This window comes from Carcharhinus amblyrhynchos, chromosome 11 (genome assembly GCF_965287045.1).
Source record: "Carcharhinus amblyrhynchos chromosome 11, sCarAmb.v2.hapA, whole genome shotgun sequence".
Classification (NCBI taxonomy): Eukaryota; Metazoa; Chordata; class Chondrichthyes; order Carcharhiniformes; family Carcharhinidae; genus Carcharhinus; species Carcharhinus amblyrhynchos.
In genome coordinates, this window is record NC_137334.1 from 47,176,160 (window position 1) to 47,196,821 (window position 20,662).

Sequence of the window (20,662 nt, forward strand, 5' to 3'; positions counted from 1 at the left end):
GAGCCGGTGGATGTGGTCTTTCTTGATTTTCAGAAGGCGTTTGACAAGGTACCTCACAAGAGGTTATTGCAGAAGGTCAGGGGGCATGGAGTTGGGGGTAGGGTGTTAGCGTGGATAGAGGACTGGTTGTCAAATAGGAGGCAGAGAGTGGGGGTCAATGGGTGCTATTCGGATTGGCGGATGGTGACTAGTGGAGTGCCCCAGGGGTCGGTGCTGGGGCCTCAGCTATTTACCATTTATATAGATGATCTGGAGGAGGGAACTGAGTGTAGGGTGTCGAAATTTGCTGATGACACCAAAATTGGGGGAAAGGCAAATTGTGCAGAGGGTGGGGAGAGTCTACAGAAGGATCTAGATAGGCTGGGCGAATGGGCCAGGAAATGGCAAATGGAATTTAATGTTGGCAAGTGCGAGGTGGTCCACTTTGGTAGGAATAATGGTAGGAAGGATTATTACTTACGTGGAGAAAAACTGCAGCAGGCGACGGTGCAGAGGGACCTCGGGGTCCTTGTTCATGAGTCGCAAAAACCCAGCTTGCAAGTGCAGCAGGTGGTCAGGAAGGCGAATGGGATGCTGGCCTTCATTGCAAGGGGGATTGAATATAAAAGCAGGGAGGTCTTGCTGGGCTGTATAGGGCATTGGTGAGGCCGCAGCTGGAGTACTGTGTGCAGTTTTGGGCGCCATACCTACGCAAGGATATTTTGGCCTTGGAGGGAGTGCAGAGGAGGTTTACTAGGCTGATGCCGGAGTTGAGGGGGTTGAGCTATGAGGAGAGGCTGAATAAATTAGGCTTGTACTCGTCAGAGTTTAGAAGAATGAGGGGAGATCTCATTGAGACGTATAAGATGATGAACGGGATGGATAGGATAGAGGTGGAGAGACTCTTCCCACTCAGAAAGGATAGCAGGACTAGGGGGCACAGCCTCAAGATAAAGGGGGGGGAGCGGTTTAGAACAGAGTTGAGGAGGAACTTCTTCACTCAAAGGGTGGTGAATCTCTGGAATTCTCTGCCCATTGAAGTGGTGGAGGCTGCCTCGCTAAATATTTTTAAGACGCGGGTTGATGGGTTTTTGATAAGAGAGGGGATTAAGGGTTATGGGGAGAGGGCGGGAATGTGGAACTGAGCCACGACAGATCAGCCATGATCTTATTGAATGGCGGGGCAGGCTCGAAGGGCTAGTTGGCCTACTCCTGCTCCTATTTCTTATGTTCTTATCGATAACACTGGTGCTCGTATCCTTTTTTGTACTAAATTCTCCCTTGCTTATTATTCTATCCTATTTAATAGCCACTGGCTAATCCTCCTCAACTAAATTGTAATAAAATCTCATCCTCGCTTACATTGCTCCATGGCCTTACTTCTGCAAATTCTTCCGGCTCTGCGTTGTGCTCATTTCCTCCATTATTCTTACTCTTGTTTATTATGCCCAATCCTCCATCTACCCTACTGTTGGTGCAGAATCTTTATGCACTTGCTTCTTTTCTCTGTTTTTTTTAGAAACTCTGCTTTGCACCATCTCTCCCTATCTATAAATACCTCATTAAAACTCTTCACCCTTATTTTCAATTGTCTGTCCAAATCTAATCAAAATTCAGTTCATTATCCAGATTTCACCTTTGCCCCCATTGTGTCTTGAGATAGCTACTTTGCAATAAGGGTGCTATATATTGTATCTGTTGCATGCATTTTAATGAATTCCATTTTCACAAATATGATGTAAAATTTAGTATTATAAATGCTCTTGTTGTGTTTTGTGAACTGAAATTAGATATTTTGGAGGTGACACTGATAAATGCCAATAACACAAAATGGAATTCTATGGAAAAGAGTTGGGCACTCTATAAATAATGCGACTATTTCATTATCAGCCTGCTATACTTATTGGCAGTGACCAATTTACCCAGTGTGTGTTAAAAGAAAAAGTATGCCATGTCAACGTTTCTGAAATGTTTGAATCGATTTATTCTTTCTTATTTTATCCCACCTCTTCTGAATGAAAGTAATCTATTTTTTGCAAGTAAACCAAACTTTGATAGCTCCACCAGTGATTTAACTGACTAAAGTGGACTCAGTTAGGACAAGTTTTCATTTGGTCCCTGCATTTGAGTTAAAGAAGGAAAAATTGGGCAGGGTTTCCACTGCTAATCATTGTAGTAATCACTCTGCTCATGTATAAAGTTTGAATGAGAACAGATTCAGACTTGGCATCAAATACCCTGATGACATTCATTGTGTAAACTGGCACATAAAGCTTGAGCATTTACACAAGGCACAGGAACACAATTACAGAATTGCATCAAAAAGGTAGGGGGCGATGCTCCCAAGAAGATTTTTAAGTGTTGATTTGTGTAAAAACTGGAGTAAATCATGCTGTTTTTTTTCAGCAGGAGTTTCAAAATGTATCTGCCACACTCTGTGCATTGCAAAGTGCACTAGTGTCAATCAGTTCAAAAATCAGTGGGCGGGACCTATTCCTGCTGGAGAGGATGTCAGCATAGTGCTGAGCGGTCTACTGCGCATGCGCTGACTTGTCAGCACCAAGATCGGCGCATGTCAGTGGCCCCTGTCTGCCAGCCTCCCGATCGCTGGCCAGCTCAATCATTTGCTAGCTCTGCGAACTCGCATCGCTGGCCATGCGGTCACCTGCAGTCCTGACACCCCCCTAGCAGGCTGCCCCTCACCCCGATGGCCAGCCCCAATCACTAGCCTTCATACCTCTGTCACTCAGCTTGACTGCAAAGTGGCAATGGGACCCCACCATTCCTCACCTCCTCCCCCCCACCCCACCTGGCCCCACAGATCACCATCTCCCAATCAGGCTTCACACCCCATTAGGCCTCACCCCTTTGGCACAGCGTGATGTCTCGTGGACAGTGCTAAGATGCCCCCGGGTATTGGCATTTTGCCCCTTGGCTAGTGCCAGGGACCCAGGCTGGCACTGCCAAGGTACCAATGCCCAGAGGGCATCCTTCCCCAGTGCCCAACCCTCTGGAGGCCTCAAATGCTCCCCTTTCACTCAAGCGGATTGGGATACCAGCTGCCCGCAAGTGGGGAGCTATATAAACCCTGCCGAAGTGAAATACTCCTGGCAGGCCTGGAAATTTTAGTCCCAAGCTCGTTAATAACATTTAAAGTATATTTAAATCAGTGTCTGCATATATTAATCAGCTCCGCACTGATTTCTGGCACGGAGCTGTCGGTGCTGGAAATCTAGGTCTGAGAAATGTGGCTAGGCCGTAGCGCCCAGCCCTGTGAAACAATCTCTGCCAGTCTCCCAGCCTGCTGCGCTACAAAGTCAGCGCAATGGGATGGAAGATACACCCCCCAATATATCCTTCAGAAGCAGAGAGGAGGGGAGAAGGGTGGTAGAGATTGTGTCTCTGATATAGTTTTATTTTTGCAATGATGCAAGAGATTTTCCTGAAGCTATAAATTTTGCTTTTAACAAAATAGTTATAAAATGGAAATATTTTTGTCAAAGTTTGAACAATTTAAAGTCTAAATTTTGAATAATGATCTGATGAGACTCCTAGAAGCTTATTGCTTTTGAAGTGTTTTATGTCATTGCTACGCCACGAACATGAGTGAATTGGTGTTCAATTGGTCTGCTTCTTCACTTGGTCTTCTAAGATGACCTTATTGAGTTAAAACTGCCATTATAATGACCCGACTTAATTTTAAGAATTCTGAACTATTTCAATTTTTATAGGGCGTATGAGACATCGAAAATTTACAGGGATCTTAAATTAAGAGGAGCTCTCATTCAAAACAAGCAGTTACGACTTCTGCCACAGGAACAGGTGTATGATAAAATTAATGGTGTCTGGAATCTATCGAGTGATCAGGTACTTTATAGCTTATACCTTATGTTAAGTAAAGAGTGCCAACACTGGCTATGGTTAACTTATGTCTGCACATTTTGCTTTTGGTTCTCTGTTACTTTAAATAATATTCATGTATGTTTTTCTTCCCCTACAGGGCAATCTGGGAACCTTTTTCATTACAAATGTCCGAATAGTATGGCATGCAAACATGAATGATAGTTTTAATGTTAGCATTCCCTATCTGCAAATTGTAAGTTTTTGGTTTGTTTTTCAATCATGCATGCATTCTCAAACTATTTTATAACTAAATTTGTGTTAATGAGTGCCTGGAAGGGGTTTGTGGGAAGCAGGAGTGTATTCTGATTGGAGAATATGTTGCTGCTACCAGCTTTCACACTGGTATTTTTCATAGCTAGATTATAACAGCAAATTGGGCGGTTAGCCCCAAGGAGTGGTTTTTATTTTCAAAAGAGAAAATGCTGGAAAATCTCAGCAGATCTGGCAGCATCGATAAGGAGGGAAAAGAGCTGACGTTTCGAGTCTAGATGACACCTTTGACAAAGGGTCATCTGGACTCGAAACATCAGCTCTATTCTCTCCCTACAGATGCTACCAGACCTGCTGAAATTTTCCAGCATTTTCTCTTTTTGTTTCAGATTCCTGCATCCACAATAATTTGCTTTTATCCAATGGATTTTATTTGCTGCAGGTAGTACTTTCCCGGATCCTATGATTTCAAACCAGGCTGGTTCAAGTTTACAACCTCTGATAATTTTTTTAGGGATTCTTTAACCAATTGATGATGTGGGTCTCTCACACCCACCAAATGTGAGTATACCACTGCATATCAGCCCAGAATATAGATCCATAACTCTAGCCTCCACTTGTCAGGCTACCGGAATCTTGGACCTACTGACCTGCAGGCGAATACTAATCATGTGGCAAGCACGTGCTCTTAGAAGGAATTGAAAAATTGTAACGTAATAACAATATTGAAGTGATATCGTAAACAATTAACTTGAACCATGAAAGCAGCACTTATTGCTTCAATTGCATAAGGGAGGAAGAGTATACAGAATTTTGATTCAGTATGGTGTCTTCTACAGTTGTCAATGTGTTCTACAGTCTGAACTCTAGTTGACATTTATGAAAAGGAACCAATAATAATAACAGTGCTATTGATCTGTCAAGAAATATTGTTTTCTGCACTAGCTACAGAATATTCCATGTCCCAAATATTTACACCAACGTTTTTCATAATCAGTAATCGTTAATTAGATCAATATGGTTAAAATCTGCAGAGTTATTAATATGACTTTTGTTATCCTCTAATGCATGCATGCATAAAGTTTATTTTGCTTTGTTCCAGCGATCAATAAAAATCAGGGACTCAAAGTTTGGGCTAGCACTTGTTATTGAAAGTTCACAACAGGTAAGCCTTTTTAAATATTTATTTTGCTAAATGTATTTAAATAAGCTATATACTATATGCTATTCTTCCTGCATAAATCTACATTTATTTATGTTTTTACAAAATAACTAAAGAAAATTTTGCTTAAAAATGCTTATACAGACAATGAAAATTTAAGTATTGCTTAAAAAAAAGAGATATAGTGTTAAAATATTTCATCTAGCACTCATCAGGACAAATGCAAGAATGCTAAATTTCAAAGGGAGGAACAATGTATATTTCATGAGCAAAAGGTGCTGATTGGTTGATAAGTCATTTCGGATTGGTCAGGGTATTTCCATAGAGAATGTATCAAGGGACTATTGTTCCCATACTTTTCAATTCAAAAAGATTCAATGCCTGGACGTATTTTTTTCCTACAAAGGAAAGATTCCTGCATATGAATATATGTAACGTTTAACAAGCATAACTGAGATGTAATCAGATCTAATGATAGTCTTAAATTAGTGGTTAATGTAATTCTTAGAACAATCGGGATTATTCAGCAAGTACTGCCCAATTGCCAAATTACATCTCAAGTTAGACATTATGCTCTGAGTTTCGCAAGCACAATCCAGTTGCATATGGTCAATATTCTGCATATCGTAAATAGTAGAAGAAATGTGCTATTTGATACAATTCACCAGTCATTAGGATCGCAGAAGCACTGAAATTCATATTCTCCTTTACTCATTTGCTTGGTAGACAGAATGCCTTTTAGCTTGATGGCAGCATCTTGTTAGTGGAAAATACCACTGGTGTTGCTCCTGCCCCAGTAGCAGCATGAAACAGCTAGCTCAAATTTTTTATATTCTTTAACCTTCCAGGATAATTTGAAGTGTACTGGGCACTTTTCAGGTCCAAAAGTGGTGGCTTTAAGGCCACATGTATACACAATATACTGTGAACAATCATCTGATCAGGATTACTATTATTCAGCAGGATAGTTTTGATGTGTCCTATTTTGGTGTCAAGTTTGCACACTGAACAAATGGCTTAAGCCCTATTTACAAGATTGCCAACAAGGCTGATCTTATAATGTGTGGAGCTGCAGGCACTCCAACATGTATTTTACAGACAAAGGTGGGCTTTAGATAGAAATAGAGAATCTAATAGCAGATTTCTCAACTAGCACATTGAGGAATGGGAGCTCATTAGACTCCTCCATTTCAAAGGTGAATTTGAGAATGGGTGGAGCCTATTAAGGCATATAAGGAAACTCTTGCATGTAGCTGCAGATTCAAATATAGCAAACATGTCATCTGTATTTCAGAGATAGGAAGGTTAGTAGCTATGCTATTGAAGACGCATTTCTCCTGGAAAATATGATTGAGAGCTGGCTGTGATAGTGAGTGCTTGACAACATAATCGGTTTGGGGGGGACAGTGATATTAAAGCTGAATTCAACTGTGCAAATTGGCAAATTCATAAGTTCAATAAATACAGTATCAGAAAATGGCAACAGGTCTGGATTGCCTTTATAGTGACATGGCACAAATGTCTATAGCTCCCTTGCGCAGCACATTAGTGAATAATCTCTCAATGTTGAACACATAGCCATGACATTATTATCAGTATGCTGGACACTATATATATTCATGTGTGGGGACCTGTCCTCTGCAGGCAAAAGAAATATGTCCAGGCATTACAACTTTTTTGAATTAAACTAAAGCATAGGGGACAATAGCTACCTGGTGCATTATCTATGGCAACGCCTCAACCAATCTTAGCTGACTGACCAGCTGATCAACACTCTTTTCTCATGCAGTATAAATTGTTGCTCCGTTTGAAATTAAGCAATCCTTAATTGGTCCTGATAAAAGCAAGATGAAAAACGTTGACACACTGTCTCATTTTCAATGATACTCAATTTCTGTAGTACAAGTGTGATGAAAGTATGCCAGTGATTTTTTTTGATGTTTCAGGTGAATGTTTTAATATTCAGCTTTTTTCTACAGGTAGCTAGTATGTTTGAGGGGAATAGAGCTTTAGATGCTGGGAGAGCAGAATAATTACTCATTTCAGCTTTGCAAATTATTATGTTAAATAGGGTTAATGGACTTTTGTTTATTTAAGTTTCCCTGGGACATCAGATTAAAGTGATTGACAGGGTCATGTGATATTGTGGTTTATGTGCTGTTCTGGATGTGTAGCAAAGAAAGAAGCAGGCTTTTTGCAGAAAGGAGTTGGGTTTGGCTGCTCTTGTTGAAGTTAGGAAAATTTTACAGGCTTCTGAAAGCTCCATATCTCTCTGAAAATTCCAAAGCTGCCTACACTCATTATACAAGTATATATATGATAGCCAGCTGTACTGAAAATGTGTTTTAAATTTCTGCTTGTTTGGAACTTAAATAGTGATAAGTTCAAAATTAGAGTTGTTTCTTTCCATGTTTCAAGATTATTCAACTGTTAAGAGTTAAGCTGCTTCATTTTGTTAGAGTTATACTTAAACTGTGTTATTAATAAAGTTTGTTTTGATAAAAGGGCCCTGATTTGTCAGTGGAATTACTCCTGGATTGAAGTATCTTTTCCTCACATTTATGCTAAAATAGAAAAATTGCTGGAGTCTTGCTTCACAGCATACCTAGGTTCTGGTCTGGGGCCCTAACACAACCAGAGTTGTTAATGTAGTGCCTTTTTCATTATCTTTAGAGTGGCGGTTATGTGCTTGGCTTTAAAATTGATCCTGTGGAGAAACTTCAAGAGGCAATAAAGGAGATCAATTCTTTGCATAAAGTTTACTCCGCCTGTCCTATCTTTGGCGTTCAGTATGAAATGGAGGAAAAGGTGATTATATGTTAAATTCTAATATCAAAATATATAATAGTTATAATTTAGATCTGATAAGTTGTGTTTAATTTTAAGTTTAAAAGAGAAACCTAATTGTTGCAGTGGGCTGAAGGTAATGACATAGTTGCAGCCATAACCAGGAACCTTGATGTGATTAAGTGCCAATTAGGAACTCACCTGACTGCCTTTGGAATTCTCATGCCTTTAAAGATGAGCCCACCTCTCAGAGTTGCTGGCCAATTTGAGGGTCAGCAATTCTTCAGTCCTAGCAGCGCAACCAGGCATGGTGACTATTGCTGGGACTGCAGGAGATCTGGAGCAACAGAAGGCAATAAAGCCTTAAGAATAAGGTCAATGGGGATGATTTGCCGGTGTTTGTTAGGTAGCCCTGGCAAATGGAGGAATGAGGGGGGCTTTTCTACTGGGCTGGCACTTATCAGTAGGGAAATATTTTGTGGGACATCGGCTGCCCAATTGGAAAGAAGCTCCCCCTCCTTGGAGCCCAGAAGTGGGCTACCAGAATATCCCGTGGCCTCCCCATGTGATGTGGGCCCCGACCTTTGATAGAGACCAGGGATAGTGAGGTGATATCCTTGATTAGCCATTAGCTGGCCATTTAAGGGCCTTGGTTGGCCTCTAGGCATGAAGGTGGTCCTCGACCGTCCCTGTCTATGACTTAATCAGTGGCATTCAGGTCCACCCATGCCTTTGCACCCAATGATATGGAACCCCAAATACCAGTAGCACAGGGGCGGCACAGTAATTAGCACTGCTGCTTCACAGATCCAGGGATCTGGGTTCGATTCCTGGCTTGGGTCACTGTGTAGCGTTTGCACATTCTTCTCTTGTCTGCGTGGGTTTCCTCCGAGTGCTCTGGTTTCCTCCCACAGTTCAAAGACGTGTGGGTTAGGTTGATTGGCAATGCTAAAATTGCCCCTTAGTGTCCTGAGATGTGTAGGTCAGAGGGATTAGTGGGTAAGTACGTAGGGATATGGGGGTAGGGTCTGGGTGGGATTGTGGTCGGCGCATACTCGATGGGCCGAATGGCCTCTTTCTGTACTGTAGGATTTCTATGATTTCTACTACCCAGCCTGTCTCTCTGGAGCCAGGGAATTCAGTTCTGTCCAATATGTACAAGAGAGGCCTATACAGCTATGGAATCAAAATACATTTTGGGACTGATAATACATTCCATGTAAAGCATATGTCTATGCCACTCTATTATCCTTTACAAATTACAATAGGTACAAAATCTGACCATCCATTTTTGTACAAAGCGAAAGTGATTGGAGAATTAGCTACATGGTAATATACTTCTACTCTCAACTCATACCGTCTATTTGTGGTGCTCTTCATTTGAAGTTAATGACTTTTCATAGCTGTTTGTTATGTCCTCAGAGTTTTTTTCCTTTGAGACAGATTAAGGTAATTACTGAGAATGAATTTAACGTTTCCATTGTTAAGGCCCGAGCAATGGAGTCAAGCTTTTATTTAACTAAGGTGTTAAGTATATACAGAAAATTCAGTATAGTTGTGCTTTAGCTGTGTCATGCATTGAAATAAACATGTTGTCAGTGCCATAAAGTACTGCTTTAGTTCAAAAGTGACTTTGAGTTTTAAAAAGATTGAAACTGCATTCCAATGGTTTGAAAGAGTAGTTTCAATGACAAAAATATTTGCATCACTGTATGTCATAAATTCCAAAGCCATAAATGAACTAACCTGTTTAGGAAAACACTATCAGAGACAATTACCCTGGAGAAATTTTAAATGAGCCAAATCTCCATTCACAGAGCATCTGGATAGACCCTAAATGGGAACACATATAAGACATAAACACTTCAGATGAAGGGCTCTTTGTTTGAGGAAAAAAAACTTTGCCATATTCTAGTCATGTTAAAACCACTTACTTGGAATCCATTAGCCAAATCATATTTGAGTAACTGGTCAGTTGGAAAGAGGGAGGATTAATGCAATAAGCCAACTAACTCTATTTTGTGAATAAGACACTGTTTTCCCCTAGCCACAGCCCAGATAAGAATAGAAAGTCCCAAAGTGGATTCTCTCACCCTCTCCCTCTTCCCATTTTGCAAGCTTGAGCTCTTTCTGTTGTTTGACTATCCATGATTTAAGGTGCAGGGAAGCAAGTACAGAGGTGATGTTAGGGGTAAGTTTTTCACTCAGAGGGTGGTGAGTGAATGGAATCGGCTGCCGTCAGTGGTGGTGGAGGTAAACTCGCTGGGGTCTTTTAAAAGACTTCTGGATGAGTATATGGGATTTAATGGGATTGGGGGTTATAGATAGGTCTATGGATTGGTAGGTATTGATGCGATCGGTGCAACTTGTGGGCCGAAGGGCCTGTTTGTGCTGTAGTGTTCAATGTTCTATGTGTCACAGTCAGTTTATTTTTAAATCTGCTGTCACCGGAAGAAAAGATCATCTGTCAACATACTTAAATAATCTCAGCACCAGATCCAGCGAGACCACCAAACTCCATCTGAAACCATCCAAATTATCAACGACAAGATGCATATATCTTTACCTTTTACTGGACTTTAAAAAGAGTAATTGATCAATTCTCCTCAATTTATAGCTTACTGGTGTGTGAACCTTGAAAATGTGTGTATGTGGAAGTGAGAGCATTTTTACTATTTTCCTTTAGCTGGGGTTAAGTATAATAAATACTATCCTCTTTGCTTTTAAAAAACTCAAGGAAAACCTGTCCATGTGTATTTTTTATAGTCACAGCACTTAAACAGTTCAAAACTCAGTGGCAAGCGTGTCCTCTTTAAAAAAAACCCTGTTGCAGTCAAAAGAGGAGGGGTCAAAGGAGTATGAGCCATACTATTCTTCCACGCCAAATCGTAACATAAGTAAAACTGATGGAGCACTTGTTTGGGAAGACATCTGACTCTATCTAGATATCATCAACTGAGCTTAGCTGAGACTGCCTGCACTTCCTGCAGCCTGTTCAATGCCACAGTTTATCTGCAGGAAAAGTGAGCATCCTTAGCCGTGCAAATATCTGATCAATGATCCAGGATTCCAATAGCGTACTTAGCCAAGACTATGGTAGCAATGTGTCCCTTATTCTCTCAGTTTAGAATCTAAGTGCCCATGAAGCAGGGAGCCTGTACCCAATGTGCAGTAAAACTACAGGTGTCAAAGATGATATGGTTGAACAATTAACATAGTTTAAGGTAAATCCAGCTGCTGCTTGGTAAAATCACAATAATTTATATAAATATGGCTATATTTCTTTGTTTTTGTCGACATTGGGTTGGATTTCATTCTACTGATTATTGAGGAAACAGAACAAAACTAATTGAAAACTAATTTATTCTCGGATGTCTCAATGGCTAAACGATACAGATATAATCATGGATCTGTATGTACTGTGTCAATGGTTGTGTTACAGCCTGAGCCACTTGAAGATTTGACAGTTGAGCAAGTTCAAGATGATGTTGAAATTGAAGCAGAGGAACAGACTGATGCATTTGTGGTGAGTGTTCATTCAAAATAAATGTAGTTAATGCTTGAAAAGAGTCTGGAGGGTATGTAGAATTTTATATTATTCAATGTTAAATTTAAATTTTTGGAAAATATATATTTTAATTGAAAACAAAAATATTGGCTGAATGTTATACTTGGTGTTATGAATATAAAAAATGCCCTCTATTACAATAGTCGTGTATATTTCAATTTGCAATTCCTTAATAAAATAGTGTGATTTCTGTGTATTAAGATCATTTTTGCAAATAGGCAAAGATAAGAAAAGTGCCTAAGTGTGTTACTCTTCCTCGTAATGAGAAGTATTTATTATCCATTGTAACTCTTTCCTTCATTTTGCAATTAAAATAATGTATGTTCAGGTGAGCTACAGGTTTTTGTTCTTCCTTAATTTATGGCCAGAATGTGTGCAGGTAGTTCTGCCACTCATATGTACAAATCCCAAAACCACGGGAAGCCTTATGCAGGTCTAGCTTATTTTGCATTGTGTCAACCTGCAAAAAAGGGTTAAAAAAATAGAAGATGTCGAAAATGCTCAAAAGGTCTTGCAGAGAGAGAAACAGGTTAATGTTTCAGGCCAGTGACCCTTCTTCAGGACAAAAAGTCATAAATGTAAGTTATTTTTCTGTTTGTTACTATAACATTTTATGGTATAAATTTAATTTTTGTTTTCTTTTCTAGGCTTACTTTGCTGATACTAATAAGGTATTGCTATCTTTTTCTGATCTTATCGCAATTATATCTTAAACATGGCTTGCTATATTTTGTGGAACTGAATTTAATAATGTTATATATTTTCTTTCCATAAGCAACAGGATCGTGAGCCAGTTTATTCAGAGGAACTGGGGATTGCAATCGAAAAATTGAAAGATGGTTTCACTCTTCAAGGACTTTGGGAAGTGATGGGTTGAGCTTCAAGTTCATTTTTCTATTAGTTTACTTTGGGAAGTTATTACACAGATTACATCTTGCAAATTCCAGTAATCATTGCTATTCAAAACTAAAATCTAACAATTAAAAATTGGTTTCCTATCTTTCTATTTCATAATTATTAAAAATATCAAGATTAATGTTGGTTGTAAGTTTCTGTCACCTTTCCCTTATTCAATTACTGTTTGCTGTCTTTTTAAAGTTTAAAGAATAATTTCAAATTTTAAGAATAACCAGAAAGAAAATAGGACCCCTCAAGGACCAAAGTGGACACAGATGTGTGGAACTGCAGGGGATGGTTGAGGTTCTCAATTAATATATCTCCTCCCTGTTTACCGTGGAGAAACACAGTAAAAAGTCTGACAACACCAGGTTTTAGTCCAACCTATTTATTTGATAATATTCTCACAAGCTTTCGAGGGGTTACCCTCTTCGTCAGGTGAATGGAGAGTTCTGGCCTCAGACAGAGCATATAAAGCAATCTCTAAACTGTCTGTGCTTTATATGCTCTGTCTGAGGCCAGAACTCTCCATTCACCTGACGAAGAGGGTAACCCCTCGAAAGCTTGTGAGAATATTATCAAATAAATAGGTTGGACTAAAACCTGGTGTTGTCAGACTTTTTACTGTGTTTACACCAGTCCAACGCCGGCATACCCACATCATGACCGTGGAGAAAGACATGAAGACTTGGGAACCTGGGCAAGTTAGTAGCAATATATTGGGGACAGTTCACATTACAGCCAAAGAGGAGATGGACGAATTAAAAAGTATAAAGTTGGATAAATCTGGCCCAGACCAGGTATATCCAAGAACACTGCGTGAGGCTAGACAAGAAATTGTGGGAGTCCTGCTGAGATATTTGCATCATCATTAGCCATGGGTGAGGTACCAGAAAACTGGAGAGTAGCAAATGTTGTACCCTTATTTAAGAAGGCTGCAAAGAAAAGCCTGGGAATTATAGACCAGTAAGCCTAACATCTGTGGTGGTAAGTTACTAGAAAGGAGTCTGACGAATAAGATATACAGGCATTTGGAAAGACAGAGTTTGATTAGAAGTGGTCAGCATGGCTTTTTGCATGGGAGATCATGCCATACAAACTTGTTAAGAGTTTTTTGAAGAAGTAACAAAGAAGGTTGATTGAGGGCAGGGCGATAGACATAGTCTATATGGATTTCAGTAAGGCCTTAAAAAAGTTCCACAGGGTTGGCTGCTCTGGAAGGTTAGGTCACTCGGAATATAGGGAGAGCTGAAAAATTGGATATACAATTGGCTTGATGGTAGGAAGCAGAGGGTAATGGTGGAAGGATGCTTATTGGACTGGAGGCGTATGACTAGTGGTGTGCCTCAGGGTCAGTGCTGGGCCCGTTGCTGCTTGTTATCTATATCAACGACTTGGATACAAACGTACAAGGCAAGATCAGTAAGTTTGTGGATAACACTAAAATATGTGGTATTGTAGACAGTAAAAAAGGTTATCAAAAATTGCACAGGATCTTTACCAGCTGGGAAAGTTGACCGAGAAATGGCAATGGACATCAATACAGGTAAGTGTAAGGTGTTGCGTTTTGGAAAGGCAAATCAAGGTAAATGGTAGAACCTTAGGGAGTATCATGGAACAGAGGGACCTTTGAGTTCAGGTGCACAATTCTCTAAAGATGGAGTCACAGGTAGACAGGGCAGTGAAGAAGGCTTTTGGCATGCTGATCCTCATCAGTCAAGACATTGACTATAGAAGTTGGGAGGTTATGCTGCAGGTGTCCAGGATGTTGGTGAGGCCACACCTCAAGTATTGTGTTCTGTTTTGGTCACCTTCCTATAAGAAAGATCTTATTAAACTGGAGAGATTGCAGAAGGGATTTACAAGGATGTTGCCAGGACTCGAGGGACTGAGTTATAGGGAGAAATTGAACAGGCCAGGATTTTTTTCTTTAGAGCATAGGAGACTGAGAGGTGATCGCACAGAGGTGTATAAGATCATGAGAGGCATGGATGGGGGAATGCAGTCAGTCTTTTTCTCAGGGTTGGGGAATCAAGAAATAGAACGCACAGATTTAAGTTGAGAGGGGGAAAGAATTATTGGGAACCTGAAGAGCAACTTTTTTACACAGAAGGTGGTACGTATATGGAATGAACTGCTAGAGGAAGAGGTTGAGGCAGGGACATTGACAACATTTAAAAGACGTTAGGACAGATACATGGATAAGAAAGGTTTAGAGAGATATGGACCAGATGCGGACAAATGGCATTAGCTTAGATGGGCATTTTGGTTGACATGGACCAGTTTGGTCTGAAGGATCTGTCTCTGTCCTGTAGATTCTATGATTCGAAACCCTCATAAGAATTTAGCTGCTGTGAACACTAGATAATATTTGAAAATGCTCAGCCCAAAGCTTTCAAGTCAGAATTGAATGATAATAGAAGGAAACTTCATCTGATTAAGGCAGCATTAGAGAGACCAAAAAAAAAAGTTTTAAAAATCTGTCTAATCATTTAAATTGTAGGTTTACTTTCCAAATGTTAGGAAATCAAAGGTTCAATTTAAAAAAAACTCATTGGGATATGGCTAAAATGACATTCTACTCTTGCTAAACTGTGGTCCTGCAACCACAGCTAAGTCACATGATTGCCTTTCTGTCCTTTTATGGCCTGACTTTTGTAGTGGTAATGACAGTGAAACTGTCAACATTTATCATTACTGCAGTGAAACTGACAGCAACTTTGGAAGTTTACACTTGTGCAGAATAACACAAGAATCCAGAGGTTGTTCTTGGTGGTTTTATGATTTTCTTGTGTGTGTGTGTCTGTGCTTCCCCCATGCTACGAAAAATACCCCCCTCCCCCACCCTCCAAGTGCATTCCTAGGCAATTAAGTAATTGAAGAAAACTTATACTTTTATCCTGCTAGCCTCACTCTAAAAATTCTTGGAAAAGTTAAACTTTGTTAAATGCAATGTAACCGGGCTTTTAGGGGAATACTAAGCTCATAACTGCTGAAATATTGTATGTATTTGCTTCTGCCATTATTGGTGGGAGTTATTATATGTTCAGCATGTGAAAAATATGTGTGTTTTCCCAAATATTTTTGGAGCTGATTCTCCTTTGCAAAGGCATAATACTACCTGAAAGGTAACACAGTTGTACACTGTCCAGTGCTATTGAAAAGGAATTTTTTTTCCTCATTACAAATGACTGGGCAACTAAATCACACTCTTAGAGGCCATGTGATTCCATGGAATTATGAGCTCCTAGTAACCTAGTTCCATTTTGTAATGAAGAATTCAGGGCCTCATGATGTTAATCATGCATACATAAATACATACGTACATATGAATTAAGAGCGGAGTAGACCACTTAACCCTGCCAGCTGGCTCTGCCATTCATTGAAGAAGTCTAAAAAGTAGTCAATGACCATGGAAGAGAGATTCTAAAATGAATTGAATTCCTATGTGAAGTTGTTAATCTTGTTTAAGGGCTCCACAAATGATTCTTAAGCAAAATTAACTGAAATCACCTGAGTAGTTGCTGAGCTGAGTGAAAAGATTGACAAACTTTGACAAGAATTGGAAAATGAGAGAGTAAACAACACTTGATAGAATTGTGAAAGAAGCAGAAATAGAAGTTCCACTATTGAAATGTCAATGGGAAGAATATGAATATGTGCAGAAGACCGGAACGTCTCATGGATAAAGTAGAAAATTATTTGACTAAAAAGAGGAAAGGTCATTGCATGTTTATTCATCTGATGATCAAAACAATGAAAAAATATCTGTTATGGAAGAAATGAATGAAAAGAAGAATTTTGAGGTTGCTAGTCAGATTTACAGGATGTCCATCACAAACAAAGGACAAATTGAAGGTGTGTTTCTATGAACTGAGGAAGAGAATAAGAAATATCCCATGGTCTTCTGTATTAAAGTTGAGAAATCTAGGCAAAAGTAATTTGTATCACATGATATGGCTGACATGTATCCACATTTGAAGAGTGGAAAACCAGAGTATTGGTTTGTAGTCACACCTGTTAGATTGAAAACCCTGGTATAAAATAGAAATACAAGCTGGCCATGATATTGCAAAGAAAACATATCTTCACTGTCTTTGGTTGACCATGAAAAAATTATGGCCAAAAACCATGAAATTATTGGTGTTCTATTCAGAATGCAAAGAAAAGGTATAGGAGAAAAGGCAAACTCCGAGTTATGATAATCCTATCACGTTTAAATTCTGCTAATCATACTTATTACATGTATTGATCTATGTTTTGGTTAAACCTTTATAATTGTATGATGTGTAGTTGTTAAACAAAATGAAAAGATTATCTGCCTAATATATCATTAGATACTTGTTGGAAGTTAATGCTGCGAAGTTCTTGTAAAGAAAGTATAAAGCCATTGTGAAGAAACCTTACGATAAAGGTATATCCGAATCCGATACTTACCTTAGTTCTGAATAGAAATTATAGTTTGGGCTTTTTTTAATGATTTTAGGTCTGCTACATAACTGTCAGCCACACAATGGGCATACATTCAAAGTGAGTGGTTTTTGTGTTCTTGGGGCTGGGGGGTGGCTCCATGCACCTGCATAGAAGGAAAAGATTAAAGGAAGTGAAATTGCAGGTCAGGTGATGAGAACCAGAGGGTCATCCCAGAGAAGGTGTTCCAGGGAGTAGGACACCAGTGATGGATGAACAGGGAGAGATCCCAGGAGAAAGTCACAGGCAGGAATAAAGACAAGGATCAGAAAGAGGATGCACAACAATCTTCCCTCTTCTACTCAGCAAGTTCCACTCCAAGCCCTGAGCAGATGTCTTGAATCCTGGCACCCAGCAGACAACACAACCTTCTGGGCTCCTGCTCTTTGCTGCAGAAAATAGTGACAATCCCCCTCACTGTACTGTACCTTACAACCAATTCATTTCTTTCTAATCTTTCACTTGAATGGGTTTGTATAGCACAGTACCGTGGTCAGTCAGCTCATCCACCTTGTAGCCCCCACTCTCATCCAAACAAGTTGAGATAACCTCAAACCTGTCAGACAACTGCAAAGGCTGAACTCCTGCCCTCTGGGTTCCCTTACTTGCCTTACTCACACCCTTTTGTCCCTGAGCACTGACCAAATCAGAAGATCCTATCCTAAGGGATGTGACTACAAAGTGTCCAGGTAACTTATCTCACCCCAGTTGCATTGCAGACTCTGCAGCTCAGCCTCCAGCTCAATGGATGCACCTATCCAATTGAAGGCACAGCCACCAACGATGGGGAAGTTACAAATGGTAGAATCAGGACTGCAGAGATCCCATGGTTGTAATACTGGAGGACGTTCTTCTTCTCAGACAGTCCCTCAAGATTGGTTCCTAGATGGATGATGAGTCCAATGTGTGATCTGCAAATTCTGCCATATGCTGGTTGGGTATGGCTGGTAAACAAGTTGTTTGGAGTTTGGTTCTCTTTCTTCACTGCATCAACTTATAAGAAATAGGAGTAGGCCATCTAGCCCTTCGAGCCTGCCCCGCCATTCAATAAGATCATGGCTGATCTGTCGTGGCTCAGTTCCACATTCCCGCCCTCTCCCCATAACCCTTAATCCCCTCTCTTATCAAGAACCCATCAACCTGTGTCTTAAAAATATTTAGCGAGGTAGCCTCCACCACTTCAACGGGCAGAGAATTCCAGAGATTCACCACCCTTTGAGTGAAGAAGTTCCTCTTCAACTCCGTTCTATACCGCCCCCCCTTTATCTTGAGGCTGTGCCCCCTAGTCCTACTATCCTTTCTGAGCGGGAAGAGTCTCTCCACCTCTATCCTATCCTTCCCATTCATCATCTTATACGTCTCAATGAGATCTCCCCTCATTCTTCTAAACTCTAATGAGTACAAGCCTAGTTTATTCAGCCTCTCCTCATAGCTCAACCCCCTCAACTCCGGCATCAGCCTAGTAAACCTCCTCTGCACTCCCTCCAAGGCCAAAATATCCTTGCATAAGTATGGCGCCCAGAACTGCACACAGTACTCCAGCTGCGGCCTCACCAATGCCCTATACAGCCGCAGCAAGACCTCTCTACTTTTATATTCAATCCCCCTCGCTATGAAGGCCAGCATCCCATTCGCCTTCCTGACCACCTGCTGCACTTGCAAGCTGGGTTTTTGCGACTCATGCACAAGGACCCCAAGGTCCCTCTGCACCGTCGCCTGCTGCAGTTTTTTGCCACGTAAGTAATAATAACTTCACCTCTTGTTCCAAAGTCTCACCATTTGTTCAATGCCTTCCAAAATGAGCCTTCACCACTTTTTCAGTCACATGCTTGGATCTCCCATGAGTCAATGGGAATGCTTGATCTCTTCAAGGATTCTCCAAGGACATTTCTGAGTGTTTCTGCCATCATCCTGAGAGTTTTCCTCACAGCCAAGTTCTGAGAAGAGTAGTTACTTTGAGAATCTGGTGTCAGACATACAATGGACACGTGCCATCCAGCAGTGTGATTAGTGCCTTGATGCTGGGCGTATTGTTTTGGGTGAGGATGCTGCTGTTGGACCATCTTTCTTGCCACTGGATTTGTAGAATCTTTATAGGGCACTGCTGGTGATACTGCTCCAGTGCTTCGAAATGGTAAATAGTTCAAGCCTGCAAAGCATAAATGAACTCATTATTGCACAGTAAACCATGATGTGAATTAGTCCAGAAGATGATACAGAGATAGAGAGAGAGTGAAGAGGGATTTATGAGCAAGGGTGAAAAATTTTAAATGTAAGATTGGAATATCCAGCAAATACCTACAGTGATCCTACTGCAAATCGACATTTACTCTCAGAAAACAAGTGTTTCCCTATATTGAAATATCACTCAATTGCCTGAAAAAAGCAGGGTTGCTCAAATAGAAAAATATGTCCATAAAAGATGCAACTTTTGAGGAGACTATCTCTGATCAAGTAGCAAAATTAATAATTATTGTCAAATTCTCATGGAATTTACAACATGGCAATATGACAATGTTTATGTTCCACTTGAACTCTTCCCACCAGATCTCCGTCATCTAGTATCCTCTGAAGTACATCAGTACTAAATGCCTCAAGCACTCCATGTTTCACATCCTGAGTAAAGAGATTGATTTAGGGCTGGGGGCATTTAGAAGAGAGTGGACTTTGACTGCTCTAGAGACCAAGAACACAACATTGGTTTGCAGTCTTCATTTGGGAGGACATGGACATGACTGAGCTCTGGTGGCATTCATGAGGAGTGATGAGCTAAGGAATAATTATGGAGCAGGATGTTATTAGATCTGAAGGAAATGGGAGAAAAAGGCCTGGTGCAGGCAAAGACTAGAGTAAACCTGAGCACTCTGAATTTCTGCACAGTCAAGAGACTGGGTGTTGGCAGGCTGAAAGATCAATGAGGGATGGCTAGGATATAGAACAAATACAGTGTGCTGAGATATGCAGATTGTTATGTGAGTTTGAGGTAATGTTAGAAATTGCAAGCACTGAGATGGGTTTTGGGAGTATTGAGAAGGGAAACTGGAAGCATTAAGATGGACTAATAAAATAGGAGAAGGTACTGGTTGCTAGAATCAGTGAATCTCCCTTTCTTTCAACCAGTCACACACGCTCTTTCTTTTTCCCATCTCAAGTGGTTCCTATACTTACTTTCACTGCCTTGCTTTTATCCTTCATTTCTTGTTCTTCCACTTTTCTTTCACAGCCTCCTTCAGCTCTCTATCCTCTTTCATCATTCATCAGGCTGAGTAGTTGAGTGAGTAGATTAATTTGTAAACATGGGAGGTGGATTAAAAAACACTGAGGAAGGTAAGTGCCAAGTGACACACTGGGGACAAAGTGGGTGAATGGAGAATCATTCCTGGGAGGATCAGCAAGCAGGGTAACAAAGGCTTTGGGCTGCAAGCAAATGGACTGAAAAGCACAAATGGAACTGAGGAATCTGGAAGGTCAGAGGGGAAGGCAGCAGGCAATAATTCAGTTGTTTTTAAACTTTGGTTCTGTACTTTTCTGACTATAATCCCAACTACTATCAGTCAATTACAATGGAAAAGCAAATAAAACTGTCTGTGCACCAGAACTGATACACCAGGCTGAACTGGGAAAGAAGTGGAGTGAAAAGACAAGACTAGACTAAAGCGCTGATGAAAAGGGAATCAGATCATTGT

General features: G+C 40.4%; 1 protein-coding gene across 2 annotated transcripts in view; it reads left to right on the plus strand.

Annotated features, from left to right (window-relative positions):
• The window catches only part of bbs5 (Bardet-Biedl syndrome 5), a 32,669-nt gene extending 20,024 nt beyond the window's left edge, over positions 1 to 12,645 (plus strand). Inside the window, exons 6-12 of one of the 2 annotated variants that reach the window (XM_080199015.1) lie at positions 3,711 to 3,846; positions 3,980 to 4,075; positions 5,195 to 5,257; positions 7,928 to 8,062; positions 11,484 to 11,567; positions 12,257 to 12,280; positions 12,385 to 12,645. In XM_080199015.1, coding sequence (XP_080055141.1) covers positions 3,711 to 3,846; positions 3,980 to 4,075; positions 5,195 to 5,257; positions 7,928 to 8,062; positions 11,484 to 11,567; positions 12,257 to 12,280; positions 12,385 to 12,486 — 640 coding nt within the window. In that variant the 3' untranslated portion in view covers positions 12,487 to 12,645. The remainder of the gene's footprint in view (positions 1 to 3,710; positions 3,847 to 3,979; positions 4,076 to 5,194; positions 5,258 to 7,927; positions 8,063 to 11,483; positions 11,568 to 12,256; positions 12,281 to 12,384) is intronic. The other variant, XM_080199016.1, reaches the window with a different exon arrangement.
• Positions 12,646 to 20,662: the final 8,017 nt, after the last annotated feature.